Source organism: Neovison vison, chromosome 3 (genome assembly GCF_020171115.1).
Source record: "Neovison vison isolate M4711 chromosome 3, ASM_NN_V1, whole genome shotgun sequence".
Lineage (NCBI taxonomy): Eukaryota > Metazoa > Chordata > Mammalia > Carnivora > Mustelidae > Neogale > Neogale vison.
Window position 1 is genome coordinate 68,926,317 of NC_058093.1, and position 14,550 is coordinate 68,940,866.

At 40.4% G+C, this 14,550-nt stretch overlaps 2 protein-coding genes across 3 annotated transcripts in view; one reads left to right on the forward strand and one right to left on the reverse strand.

Annotated features, from left to right (window-relative positions):
• ITGA6 (integrin subunit alpha 6) overlaps window positions 1–9,715 on the forward strand; it is a 77,061-nt gene extending 67,346 nt beyond the window's left edge. Inside the window, exons 24-26 of one of the 2 annotated variants that reach the window (XM_044242344.1) lie at window positions 1,786–1,911; window positions 5,375–5,500; window positions 7,638–7,725. In XM_044242344.1, the coding sequence (XP_044098279.1) occupies window positions 1,786–1,911; window positions 5,375–5,482 (234 nt within the window). In that variant the 3' untranslated portion in view covers window positions 5,483–5,500; window positions 7,638–7,725. Of the gene's footprint in view, window positions 1–1,785; window positions 1,912–5,374; window positions 5,501–7,637 lie in introns of both variants that reach the window. The other variant, XM_044242343.1, reaches the window with a different exon arrangement.
• LOC122903517 (synapsin-1-like) overlaps window positions 7,247–14,550 on the reverse strand; it is a 70,134-nt gene continuing 62,830 nt past the window's right edge. Inside the window, exon 5 of the mRNA XM_044244367.1 lies at window positions 7,247–7,689. The gene's annotated coding sequence lies outside the window, so the exon portion shown is untranslated. The remainder of the gene's footprint in view (window positions 7,690–14,550) is intronic.

The window sequence follows — 14,550 nt, forward strand, 5'->3', positions numbered from 1 at the left end:
TCTGTCTTTGATGCCCAGTGAGTTGTTCTAAAAGGCTCCCAAATCTGGTTTGAATGATAGCCAGACTTGGGGCTAGATCTCCCAGCTGGATTTCCATACACAGTCCTCCCCTGCCCCACCTCATACTGTTGGATTCCTGCCATTTATAGGAATGGTTTTCCCTATTACCAGCCATTTGAAAGGCTCTGGTACGCGGTCTGATTATAAAAGCTGATTCCCCTGCCATGGACCATTCTCTACTCTCCACTTCTAGGTTTAACAGAGCTTAGGCTTAAAAATGAGGATGGCCCTTCCAGGTTGTCCCCTTGCCCCCAGGACCTACTCTATGCTTCCTTCTACTAGATAGGCAGAATAAGTGATAGGGAGCTGGCTCATTAGTGGTTTTGTTTGGGTTCACAGTAGGGAGGCTTACTGGATCCCAAGTGCCCTCTTTTATCACTGTTTCCACTGTTCCCATTTCGTGGATGCCCCTGTGCTAGACCTCGTCATCTCAAGAAAGGGTTGTTCTAGCTTAAAGCTGGGGTGCCTGTCGGGTGAAGGGTGGTGAGGGGAAGTAAGCCATGGGGCACCCCTTCCCTGGGGGTAGGGCTGGCTGCCAGTTTGAGCCAAACCTCACTGAGAGCATTAACAGGAAACACAGTAGCTGATAAAGGTGTTCGAGTCAGGAGAGCAGGCTGAAAAGGACTTTTTCGTTCTTAAATGTTCCAAGAAAAGCAGTTCTCTTGCTTCAGAGTATATTCTAAAGTCAGATGAGTTGAGAGGCTGTTTTCTAGTATAAGTAGAAAAGAAAGTATTTTAGTGAAGACTTTTTGTTAATCAAAGCAGAATGTAGGCAGACATGGAAGCCTTTTTAGGCAGCATCCGGGACTAACAGTACTGGACTGAAACCACTTCTCAGAACTTAATGGCTCACACTTTTTGTTTATCCTTCACTTTACATTCTCTTAAGTCAGAAATACCAGAAACTTCACACTGGAAGCTCTCTCATCTATTGGCTTATGAAATCCTATTTGTAGCAAACACCAGGTCTTTCAGGAGCTTTGAAAAATAGTCTCCTGGAATTATGGAAATCCACTAACGGCACAGAACTGAGTTGTTGCAAATTGCCAGAAGCAACTTTTTAGATTTCTGAATAAACACCACTTCTGTTTAATTGATATTTGCCAACTATCAAATGTCTAGAGCTTAGGCTTCTCATCAGCTACTGTTTACAGCTCGAAGTCACCTCTGAAAGGGTCTGCTGTGTTCAAATACACTGTCGGAGAGCACGCACCAGGCCGTTTAAGGAAGTCCTCTTGTGCCTGACGGTCCTTCATTAGACATCCTAAGGGGAGGTTACCGTGGTATCAGCACTACAGCTCCGTCCCTGTTTTTATTTTTCACAACATCTTTAAAGTCCAAGTGAGGAATATAGGTTAATTCTACATAAAATGGCCCCTTTATTTCCACTACTGAAAACGAAAAGGGAAGGTGATTATTCTCAACAAGATGCCAGGTTATACAGATGAAGCAAGATGGGCTGTATATTGACGATTGTTGAATGTTGGAGATGAAAAAAAGTGCTTTATTACACAATTACTTTGATTTAATACAAAAGTTTAAAAAAGACGAGTTACCAAAAATAATAATAACTTTGTCAAAACACAGTCCAGATCTTACATCAGAAAGGCATCTCATTCCTCCATAGGCTGCGTTGTTCAAAATGTGTCTGGAAACAGACTTGGAACTATAAACTCCTGGTATTCTCATTTGCCTTACAGTGGCGCTTGCTTTTATGCCCCATAGATTCGTGTGACTGTGTTTCCCTCCAAGACCATCGCTCAGTATTCAGGAGTACCGTGGTGGATTATCCTAGTGGCTATCCTCGCTGGGATCCTGATGCTGGCTCTCTTAGTATTTATACTATGGAAGGTAAGTCCTATTTGGCATTTGAGTTCTAACAACCTAATTTTTATCTCTTGCTTAAAAATTTTTTTTTTTAAATTTATTTAACAGATAGAGATCACAAGTAGGCGGAGAGGCAGGCAGAGAGAGAGGGGGAAGCAGGCTCCCTGCTCAGCAGAGAGCCCGACACAGGGCTCGATCCCAGGACTCTGGGACCATGACCTGAGCTGAAGGCAGAGGCTTAACCCACTGAGCCACCCAGGCGCCCCTATCTCTTGCTTTTTAAAAGAGTGAATTTACACTGATACAATCTGTATTCCTTTGTATTGCTTCCCTTTTCTCAACATTTCATTATGAAACTTTGCCAACATGAAGCAAACTTGAGAATTTTATGATGAACACCTGTATATTTCCTCATACCTGAAATTTAAAAGTATTTGTATATTATAAGGAGTTTCTTAAATAAATTTTGGTGTTTATCACATAACTTAGCATGTTTGGCAAATACCAATTTAAAAAACGTTACCACTTCAGCATTTTCTTTATCTAAAATTCTGAATCAAAGCCAAATTGTTGGCTGTCACATTAATCTGAACTTGTATCCTTGTTATTTTCAACTTTTGTAAAGAAATGTTCATGGTAGCCATGGGGGCTTGTGACAGCTGCAACTAGATTAGGAACAGAAAAGCAAGAAATTCATAACTCCATTGCAAGGGGGTCCTCACTGCCTCTCTCAAACAAGATCCGGGTTTAATAGGACATTCTTCATTAGAATTTGGTCCTGCAAGTAAAATTAGTATTTTCTCCTGGATTTCTGCCAATAAACAGTCTATATTATAAAAATGTATGTATGAGATGGATGCATACTTTTGTTGGCAAAGATTATGAGCCATAGAGTTTGGATTATTCTAAGTGACTAATGAAGGTTCACAGTCCCTTATCGACAACTACAAATTGCAGAAAACTCTGAAAGCTGAAAAGTTCATAATGACTTACTTGGCCACAGAACTGGACAACATGTGAAGAGAAGTTATTTGTATTCTTTATCCTTTATTTAATGGTTCTGCTGTGAAACTAATACTGTTTTGGTTAAGGTAGTTCTATGCATGCAGCACATTACTTTTCTAAAATGCCAGAATTCTAGATTTCCACACCTCTCTGGTCCAGAGGATTTTGAATTAAATGATTATAAACCTCTACCAAAAATCTCTAGGATTAGACCATCTTTATCCTTTCCCTTAGATCCAAGAGTATAATTGACAGATTCAGATACTGTCGCTTTCAAATATTGGGGATTTTTTTGGTATGTTATTTTTCCAAACAACTGCCTTTTACCAGTCTGAGTGAGTTTTCTGGTGTTCTCCAAATGTGTGATTTGGAGATTGGTGACTGTTTCCTCTCTGCATTGCAAGACTCCTCCCTGCATTGGGTACTGGCCAGTTTTACTGCTGACATCCCGTCCAGGCAGCCGGTTTCTCTGGTCAGCACAGCCAGCAATAGGAGATGCTCTGAAAATTATTCTGTTATCAAAAACTAAAATTGAAATTTAGTATTTTAGGATGGCTTTTGTGTGCTTTCTGGAGGAGGTCACAAGGATAGTCTTCTTCAGAGCAGGTCCTACTGGCAGTCTTTAATGAGGATGAGACATAGCTGTGGGGTGAGAATTAAAAAAAACACCCAAGCTCTATAATTTTAGGCAAATAATTTCATCTTCCTGGGGCACTTGCTTTCGCTTTTTAGTGAGTGGACTGGACTAGATAATCTCATGGGTTGTGTGTAGCTCTAAGGTATCCAGAACTCACAAGTGAACCGTAATCAACCTCCTATGAACCCTACACGAAGACCACTTTTATTACTTTACTGATACTCTTCTTTCTCAAAATAAACGATGCCTTTTCATGTATTAAAATCATGGAGCTTAAGGGCCAGAAAGGACTCCAGTTCAGTGGCCATTAAACTGGGTTTTGCACATCCACGTAGGTGCCAAGATTAAGCTAGGGTGGTGCAGCTAGGGCCAATATCCCTGCTTCAGCCAGAGTCATTCTGATGTTATGTGCTTTATTTCTTTATTTGACAGAGAGAGAGAGAGAGACAGTGAGAGAGGGAATACAAGCAGGGGTCGTGAGAGAGGGAAAAGCAGGCTCCCTGCCGAGCAGGGAGCCTGATGGGGACTCGATCCCCAGACCCCGGGATTATGACCTGGGTCGAAGGCAGACACTTAATGACTGAGCCACCCAGGGACCCCTCATGTTATTTGCTTTAAATACTAGGATATTGCAGAGGGTTTTGGTTTGGAGGTAAAGAGGAAAGTCCTTCCTTCAGGCAGGTCTAGTCACCTTCATTTTGCCAACAAGGATGCTCACGCCTGTGGATGGTAAGAATGCTGCCAGGCTGGAAGCAGGACAAGGACACTTGGTTCCCTATCGACCTCATGTGTTACTGCAAGTTGGCTGGGTGTGGTCATTGTGTATTAGATGGAGGGAGTCACAAGTAAACATCAAGATAAAGGGTAAAACTATGATAATGGAGCCGTTATGAAGCTGCACTAGCCAGCAGGACACATGTGGCTACTGAGCACTTGGCATGTGGCTGTTGCCACGCAGGTGTTTTTGATTTAACTTTGAATACCCACATGTAGTTCGTAGTTACCATGCCGTACAAAACATCTAGATTTTCACTTTAAGGAGTGGCCAGACTAGGAAGCAGAGTTTTCCAGGAGGGCAGACTTATTTGACCAAGCTGATTCCAAAGGATAGTTCCACAGCCTTACAAACAAGTAAATAGAAAAAGTCCTCCCTCGTTGAATGAAGGAAATTATAGTAAAAAGGGGAATTACATCTCTGTGATGATTGAGAGTGACCTAACATGAGGAGCACAGGTTCCTACCATTTAGTGGTTACCTGGTGGGTTAGAATTTGGGAACATGACAGCTGTCATTCTTTCATGATGGTGTATTCGAATTTATATTACGATTTACCCACAAATACAAAGTCCTCAAGTACATAGCAGTTGCTCCATGAAACTTCCTATGAAAGGCAGAAAAATGTCGTATCTATTTTATTTGGATTTATGCTAAATCTAGATCATCTTTGTCACAGAAAAACTGCAGAAATCAATCTTTTGCCTATTTTAGAGTTCATATTCTCCTGCATGAAGAAACCACCCAAAGCTGTAATCAGACGGATATATGATTTTCCTTTTAGGATGATTTTTTTTGTCCTCCGGATGTTGGTTACAGATGGAAAAACCAATTAGCGAATTAATGTCATCCGGTTTAATTATCAGACCAGAGACCCATGGTAATCAGGTCGGTTTGGCGGCTGTTCACTTCTGGTTGATCCATAAGTGGGCTCTTTGTGACAAGCTATTGGTTGATCCCTAAGTGGTCTCTTTGTAACAAGCTATAACTAGAAAACAGATTGCAATCTGAGATTTTTCTTTTGTTTCTCTCTTATACACAAAACTGACTAAATACCTTGCTTCCTTATAGTGTGGTTTCTTCAAGAGAAATAAGAAAGATCATTATGATGCCACCTATCACAAGGCTGAGATCCATGCTCAGCCGTCTGATAAAGAGAGGCTTACTTCTGATGCATAGTATTGATCTACTTCTGTGGTAATTGATCAATGTTTTTTCATTGCTAGCTGTGGGACCTGCTATGGTTGTGGTGGCTAACTTTAAGAGCAACAGCTTGCTGTGTGTGTCCCATTAACAGATGTTTCCAAATGTCCACACTGGCTTGCCTTGCTTGGATTTGTTTTATTTCACTTGAAAGCTCAGTTTTGTTTGTGTTTTAGAAATGCACAAAGAATCTTTTGTTGCAGGTGAGTTATTTTGTGTTGTTAAATGTCACCCACAGCAATGAAGATGATTGGACTCTATGTACACACAAAAGGAGGCATTAGACCTCCCTAGGAGCCCAGTTTGCCATGTGTTGTCAACCCAGTATATAGCATCCCACTTGGAATTTCAAAGGTGAATAAGAAATCACTGCAGATTTCTTGTCCACTTTGGGATTTTCCACAGATAGAAGCTTGTGTTGACTGCCTAATTAACCTGTTGCATGTTGGAAACATTGTGTTTCTCTTGAGAAGGCTTCCTTACTGTCCTTTCTGATCTTGCTATAAAGTGATGGGGGAAGGCTTGGAATGCTTTTGTTGCTCAGAAATTGGTTTATGCTCGCTAAGCATGTGACTTCCTTTTCCTGCATATCTACTACGGGTCAAAGACCACTACAACAAACTATGAATGTGTTGACCTGGTGGACACGATGGCCAATTTCAGAAGATCGCTCTTTACCAAGTGACCTTCATTATACAAAATTCTAATATAAAAATGCTCTGGACAGTTATGGTTTCAATATGTTGTAATGGAGTTTGACCTTGTTTCATGTTCCTAGAGATCTTATTCAAATTTGGGTCTTGATTGATTTAAAGTTCGTGTTTCGCTTCCCTTGTTTGTAAATCCATGGAAACAGGAATTGGTGGTAATTCCTTTTTCCATTTATGTGGGCACGAGGGGATGGAATTATTCCTATAATCCCTTTCCATGACACTGCCACAATGAATCCCAGCCTTTCCATTTCAGTTCTACATGCCACCCTTGACTTCTTCCTCTTTTAAAAAGAAGCAAGTGCCACATTTTGTAATAGGTATTTTGGCTTTTTGCACAAAATAATAAAGGAGTCCAATGTGGAAATGGCCTTACAACAAAACTTCTTGGTCCATTTTTCCCAATGATTTAGTGATGACTGAATCTAATTTTACTTTGCCCCATGACATTTTTATAACCTCATTCAACATAAATGTTCTGTTCCTATTACATGATACACATTAACCATTCCAAATATCTTCCTCATCCTCCTCCTAGCTGCATTTAAATCGAAGCACATCTTTTCCATGAAACATATTTTATTCATTTAAAAATTTCAATTTGATTAAAAATTTCCTGATATGTTCTCCATAAAAATCTACCTTGGATCAGATTGAATATTTTTAAAAAAATGAATAAAATATATATTCATAAATAATTTAAGTGTAAATGTCTTCTGCAAAAAAAAAAATTAGGGGTGCTCTGAAATTTAATGGCATACTTTCCTCAAGTTCTTTGCAGTACCTGATTGATTTTGTTATAGGACACAGTTACTACATGATTTAATGAAACGGCTTAAATTTGGAAGCACAACAGGAAATCCATACAGTGTAAATTACCTTATAGCTCATGAGAGATGTGTACTTAGCCTCGGAGGAGAGAAAGTTCTTAAACTGACTCATTTGAACACTGGCATAGTCAAAGAGTAATCTGTAAAAATATGGGTGATTTGATTTCATTTTGTTAGTGAGACAAGGACACAAAATAATCTTTAGTTCATGGCCTTTAAAAAGATTGTTCTTTAACATCTAATCTAAAATTGAGATCTGTTTAAGAGTATTGTGATTATAAAAAATGGAAGCACTGTTCCAGAGCTCTGAAATTGTTAGTAAAGAGGCAGCTTACTACATTGTTCTAAAATGTAAAGACAAGATGGAAAAAACGGACTTTCCTTCTAGTTTTACAGCTGTCTTCTCTTCCGCTTATCCCCAATGGCTGTTGTCTTTTCAACCTGCTCGTTCCTTCTTAAAAGAAACCATGTCTTTTTTCCCTTCGTCCAGAGGTAGGCGTAGCTGAACAGGAAGCTTAGACATTCCCATTTTGTGCACTTGCTTTTCCTGCAATCCTTAATTTGTTTCTGCTTCTCTCTTCCTTTGATTAGTGCGGATTCTTTAAACGCTCCAGGTACGACGATAGCGTTCCCCGATACCATGCTGTGAGGATCCGGAAGGAAGAGCGAGAGATCAAAGATGAAAAATACATTGATAACCTTGAAAAAAAACAGTGGATCACAAGGTGGAATGAAAATGAAAGCTACTCCTAAGAGGGGCCCAAAAAAAAGCTTCCCAGTACCCAAACTGCTCTTCCCCGCCCAACTCCGACATCTAAGTGGACTTGTGAGCCTGCTCGATCCCTGAATATTAATTTCAGACAGACTACGCCCAGTACGAACTTGGACAGTTTTCACTGTGGACGCTGACGTGTAGCCTGGGGCTCTCTGGTCTGGCACAGCCGAGTTTAAGACTGTTGGAATGGAGTTTTCTTTAACTGCCTTAATTTAACTTTCCGGGTTGCCTTTGTTTTTGGTGTGGCTGACTTGCCTGGGCCCCAGTAGGGCCTCCCCCGCGGTGCTCCCGCCCTGTCCTCCCCCTAGCATAGCTGAAGACGCACCAGTCACGGTCACTGTGCTGATAGGCCGGCCGCGCTCGTTGGCACTGCCTCTGCACACCTCCCTCTCCCAGGACCGGAGAGCCGCAAGGGAGCAGTGGCAGCACCAGACCGTGCCCTCGGGTAGCTGTGTTTCACTTGAGAGTGCTACCCTCAGTGCAATGTGCAATAGGTGGTGTTGCCATCCTGCCATCTGTCCCCATTTCCTAGACGTGTGAACACTTCTCCCACCAGGTAACATACAGCTTTCACCCTTCCTGCTCACACACACAGGTGCAACAGACTTGAATGCTACCTTAGACTTACTTGTATATGCTATTTATTTTTTCTTTCTTTCTTCTTTTTTTTTTTTAACAACCATTTTGTCACTGACAGGCCGAAGATTCTCCACTTTACCCTTGAATTAAACAATCGGAATTTGAACATGGGAGGTCATGGGTTTGAATTTCACGCAAAAAAAAAAAAAATCCTTTGTAAGTTATTACATCTCCCTTCCTGACAGCCCTCACCCCCCTCTTCCAGACCCAAACTGTTTCAGAAAGAGGAGTTAACCGTAAGATGCTCAATTCTTATCGGACAACGCATATTGTTGAGTTTAGAGCCCTGTGTGAGGTCTTCTGCACCCTTTGTGCTGTAACTTTCAGGAACTCTTGGAAATAATGGGTTGGTTTGCTGGACTCGGGTGCGGTGTAAGCCCTGCCACCCACACTGTACCGTCAGGACTTGAAAGAGAGGGTCGGTGCCTATGGTGGGTCCAGAGGGATCCAGTGCGAGACTACTGAGTGTCTGATCCCGGAAGTCAGAACATCACGGCTTTTATGTTTTTAAATGTTGGAACCATTTAATCGGTCAGTGTTCTGGTTTTTGTCTCCTCCCCTATCTGTAAGTCCCCCACATTACTTTGGGACTACGCTAACTACAGTTTTTAATAGTTTTAATTGTAAAAATGAACTGGCAGAAGAGGAAAACATTTCTATACATTCAAGAGACAATGAACAAGATAGGAAATCTGAATTTTTAAAAATTACTATACTTCAAAATGTTAAGTTAGATGGGAAATAATAGCAAACAGGTGCTAATTTGTTGGAACAAAATTGTTGCTTCGGAGTTTTTTTTCTTTACAGAAATTGTATGCTCTGAAGATACTAAGGACATTATTCTCATTGTACTTTGGAACTTTCATTCACAAAGATGGTTTTACAAATGATACTTTGTTTACAAAAGTTTCTCTAAAACAGGTCATACCAGTGTTTGAAATTTAGGTTTCTTACTTAGGTAGGTACCTTATAACCAAATTCACTGGCTTCATAGGTTGCCATGGAGCTGGTATTTTAAAAGTGTCTGTAGATCTTTGTTAGAAAGCAAAGAATGTCCTAAAAGGGAAGAGGTGGAAGGCTGGTCCAACAAGGAACATCGTGGTGTTTATTGTTAAAAATGTCATCTCAAGTCAAGTCACTGGGTCTGTTTGCATTTGATACATTTTAATACTAAGTAGCACTGTAAAATTATGATTAGAAAATACCTGTGGATATTTGTATAAAAGTGTGAAATAAATTTTTTTATGAAAGTGTTCATTGCTTATTAACATAGCATTATATATGTGAAACTCTAAAATTATAAATAACCTAATTGTTTTTTTATTTAATGAAGGCTAACTCAAGTTTTTGAGATTTTATTTTGTTTGATTGAAGGCTTTCTTTTTTTCCTTTGGGCTCTACTGTTCATTTTTTTTTTTTTTTTTTTTTTTTGACATCAACTGATCTGAAAGATGGCCTTATTTGAGATCCCTACAAATTGGGAGATGTCGTTTAGCAATGATACCATGGCACGAAGAGTAAGAGTTCTTGTGGCAAAGTTGCTCTCTTCTGAGAAGATATTTTGGACGTGAGAGCAGTTTGGCTGTGGCACTACTGATCATCAAGGACTGATGTGGTAGAACTGATGGGCCTGAAAATATTTTCTTCACCAAAGTTTTCTGTTTAGATTTATAAGCAATTTTATGAACCTTCTTTAGCTAGATTATCACAATCTAAATGAAACTAAGGCATGGAGATAGAGCTCAGATATTAAAGCAAATAGCATGCCCTGTCCTGAATAGATTTCTGATGTAAAGTGTATCATCTGTCCAGTAAATTAAGTAATAGTTTTCTATTAAGTATTATATAGTGAATCTTGGTTCTTTGAAGATCAGACAGGTTTTACCACCCGAAGAAATGTGATGGGTACTTTCTAATGACAGATCAGTGTGAACCTTTATTCAGAGTCCCCTGGACCTACCCAGATTAATGACTACAATCTGTAATCATTGTCATTGTTCCAAGTGCCCGTGGCTTTACTTGGACTATGGTGTAGGTTTCCTGCGCTGTACATCATGGCAATACTTAATAGGATTATATCCCTTCCTCTCCCTCTTAAAAATTTCTACAGGAATGCCTAGGAATGACAGTAGAAGATAAATAGGAATATCCTTGGATCCATTTACAAACACTGACATTTTGGTGCTGGCTGCACAATCTCACACAGGGTCATGCCTTTGGGGCTGGGACTGTTCTGGAATGTGGGGCAGATATAAGTGGTAATGCTTTAAATTGTCCACACCAGGGAAGTAAGGGTAAGATCAAGCCTTCTACCCTACATGACAACATCGTAATGAGCACTGACCCCTGGCACACTACCTCATGAGAGGACAATGTGGGAAGACAGACTGGGGTTAACAGACTGTTCTGTTTTAAAGAAGAATAGAGTGAAATGCTCTAGGTGCCTGGGTTCCAGATAAGTACAGCCTTAAGGCTGAGAAAACAAAGTAAAGAGAGTTGTGATCAGGAGGCATAGCATGAAGTAAATGGCTGAAGGCAGTTCCTTAAGACCAGAGGGTAGGGTCTAATCGTGGGTCAACCACTGAGGAAAAAGCAAGGTTCAAAGAGATGAAGAAAATGAATTTCAGGATCTCAAAACAGGAACTACCACAAAAAAGCCAGTAGGTCTCTGTTCTTCCACTAGTTCCTGTTTACGAGCACAGGGCAAGTGAGTGTTTCTTCTCCTGTACCTTTAAAAAACAGGTTTTGCTGACTCTGAAAGGCAGCTGGCCCAGCTGTTAGGATGGGGGAAGGTGCTGAACACCAGTGGCTGAGGCCAGGTCTACAGAGACGTTAACCAACAGACCCAAGAAATCTAGAAGAAAAGTTGTAGAGGGATTCATGGTTAAACCCTCTAAGTGAATTAGAAGACAGAAATCAGGAAAAAACTGGTCTAGCACAGTGCAAGGGTAGACCACATGCCACACAACCAACCAGGGAATGGTTAATGACACCGGAGAGAAGAATGTCAAGGGCAATTCCTGTAGAGTCAGCAGAGCCTAAGGGCCTCAGTCACTCTTCGCCCTCTCCCCCAAGCCATCTCTCAGACTGTTCCAGGGAAACAAGCAGTGACAGACCCACGTTAGCAGAGGTCAGGTAAAATTTTACTATTCATACTTCCTAGAACATTCACAGTCTCAAACTACAGGGATAGCATGTACTTCTTTCATTATCCAGAGCTTAGTGCATAAGGAAATAACCAGTAGATAGGTGTAAGTGTTAAGATCCTGTCATTGTGGGGCGCCTGGGTGGCTCAGTGGGTTAAGCCTCTGCCTTTGACTCAGGTCATGATCTCAGGCTCCCTGCAGGGAGCCTGCTTCCCCTCTCTACCTGCCTCACTGCCTGCCTCTCTGCCTACTTGTGATCTATCAAATAAACAAAACCTTAAAAAAAAAAAAAAAAAGATCCTGTCATTGTGAGGTGTGCCTGGGTGGCTCAGTCACTTGAGCATCTGATGCTTGTTTTGGGCTCTGGTCGTGATCTCATGGTCATGAATCCAGACCCGTGTTGGGTCTCCCTCTACCCTTCCCCTCATGTGTGCTCTTTCTCTCTCAAATCTTAAAATCCTGTCATTGTGAAAGAGACAAGTGTAGTTTAATAACTGTTAGATGAATGAAAAAAGAAGATATGGTATACATGGTATATGGAATATTATGCAGCCATAAAAAGAGATCTTGCCATTTGTGACAACATGGATGGAACTAGAGGGTATAATGCTAAGTGACATAAGTCAGAGAAAGACAAATGCCATGTGATTTCACTTAGACGCAGATTATAAAAAAGCAAACAGGAGAAACAGACACATAGAGAACAAACTGGCGGTTGCCAGAGGGAAGAAGGGTATAGAGAGGAAACAAGAAAATCATAAAGGAGAGTGGGAGGTACGGGCTTTCAGTTTTGGATTGTGTAAGTCACAGGGATGAAAGAGACAGCATAGGGAATATAGTTAATGTAACAGCATTTTATGGTAAATGGCAGCTACACTTGGGTTGAATATGACAATGTATGGAATTGTCTAATTACTGTGTTGTACACCTGTAACTAATGTAACACCGTGTGTTAACTGCACCTCAATAAAAAATAAGGGGCACCCATCTGGCTCAGTCAGTTAAGTGTCCAGTTCTTGGTTTTGACTCAGGTCATGACCTCAGGGTTGTGAGATCGAGCGCTGTGTCAGTCTCTGCACTAGGTGTGAAGCCTGCTTAAGATTCTCTCTGCCTCTGCCCCTCATCATCTCTAACAACAACAACAACCACCCCCAATTCTCTATTACTACAGTCCTTCCCTCCCCAACATCTTTTATGTGGCCTATAAGAATGAGAGAAGGTCTTAAACAGAAGTGCTATTTTCTTTTGACATAGTCATTTTTTGGTATGAGTGTGCAATAGTTTGAGTTTCCTCATTATGTGAAGCTATTTATAATTCATTCACTTATTTCCATATTCATTAGTTGTAGAGAAGTCTTATAGTATCCATTACAGGCCAAGGTCTGTGTCTGGGGATGAAGATACAGAAGTAACACAGACATGGTTCTTGCTCTTGGGGAACTTATGTGATAACGAATATTTGATTTTAAAAAATGGATGGACATCACAATAGCTAATTTATTTGTACTTTTAAATATAAAATGCACTGCCATTTGTCTATGCAGTGATATTACTTCCTGTTTTACACAGAAGGGGTCAAAAAATCATAATCACAATTTGCGAAAAAGTTGCTTCCAAAGAGTAAAATAACATAATGGCTGCTTTCAGTAGGAATTAATTTGTGTTCTTTTCCTTTCTTTTAACTTAGTGTGTAATAAAATACTTGAACAGTACAGACAAAAGGTTGATATCCAGGATCTATAATGAACTCCTCAAACTCAACACACATGAAACAGGCAAACATATCAAAAAATGGGAAGAAGATATGAACAGACACTTCTCCCATCAAGACATACAAATGGCTATCAGACACATGAAAAAATGTTCATCATCATTAGCCCTCAGGGAGATTCAAATTAAAACCACATTGAGATATTACCTTACACCAGTTAGAATGGCCAAAATTAACAAAACAGGAAACAACGTGTTGGAGAGAATGTGGAGAAAGGGGAACCCTCTTACACTGTTGGTGGGAATGCAAGTTGGTGCAGCCTCTTTGGAGAACAGTGTGGAGATTCCTCAAGAAATTAAAAATAGAGCTTCCCTATGACCCTGCAATTGCACTCCTGGGTATTTACCCCAAAGATACAGATGTCGTGAAAAGAAGGGCCATCTGTACCCCAATGTTTATAGCAGCAATGGCCACGGTCGCCAACTATGGAAAGAACCAAGATGCCCTTCAACGGATGAATGGATAAGGAAGATGTGGTCCATATACACTATGGAGTATTATGCCTCCATCAGAAAGGATGAATACCCAACTTTTGTAGCAACATGGACGGGACTGGAAGAGATTATGCTGAGTGAAATAAGTCAAGCAGAGAGAGTCAATTATCATATGGTTTCACTTATTTGTGGAGCATAACAAATAGCATGGAGGACAAGGGGCGTTAGAGAGGAGTAGGGAATTTGGGTAAATTGGAAGGGGAGGTGAATCACGAGAGACTATGGACTCTGAAAAACAATCTGAGGGGTTTGAAGTGGTGGGGGGCGGTGGGAGGTTGGGGTACCAGGTGGTGGGTATTATAGAGGGCACGGCTTGCATGGAGCACTGGGTGTGGTGAAAAAATAATGAATACTGTTTTTCTGAAAATAAATAAATTGAAAAAATTTAAAAAATAAAAATAAAAAAAATAAAATACTTGAATAATTAAAAGACTCTAAGAAAAAATTTTAAACAAAACAGATGGAAATGAATCCACTTTAAGTAGCAGAATTTAAAATCTTGCATTATAATAAAAAAGGTTAACATATAAGGTCAGTACCTGATGCTATGTGAGTGGAACTTGCCTCCAGAACCAACCCCAACCCCAGAAAATGTGGAATAGACACTCCACCTGAGCTGCACATTTGAATTTCTAAGGAACACTTAAGAAAAAAACCCAATATCCAGACTACACACCAG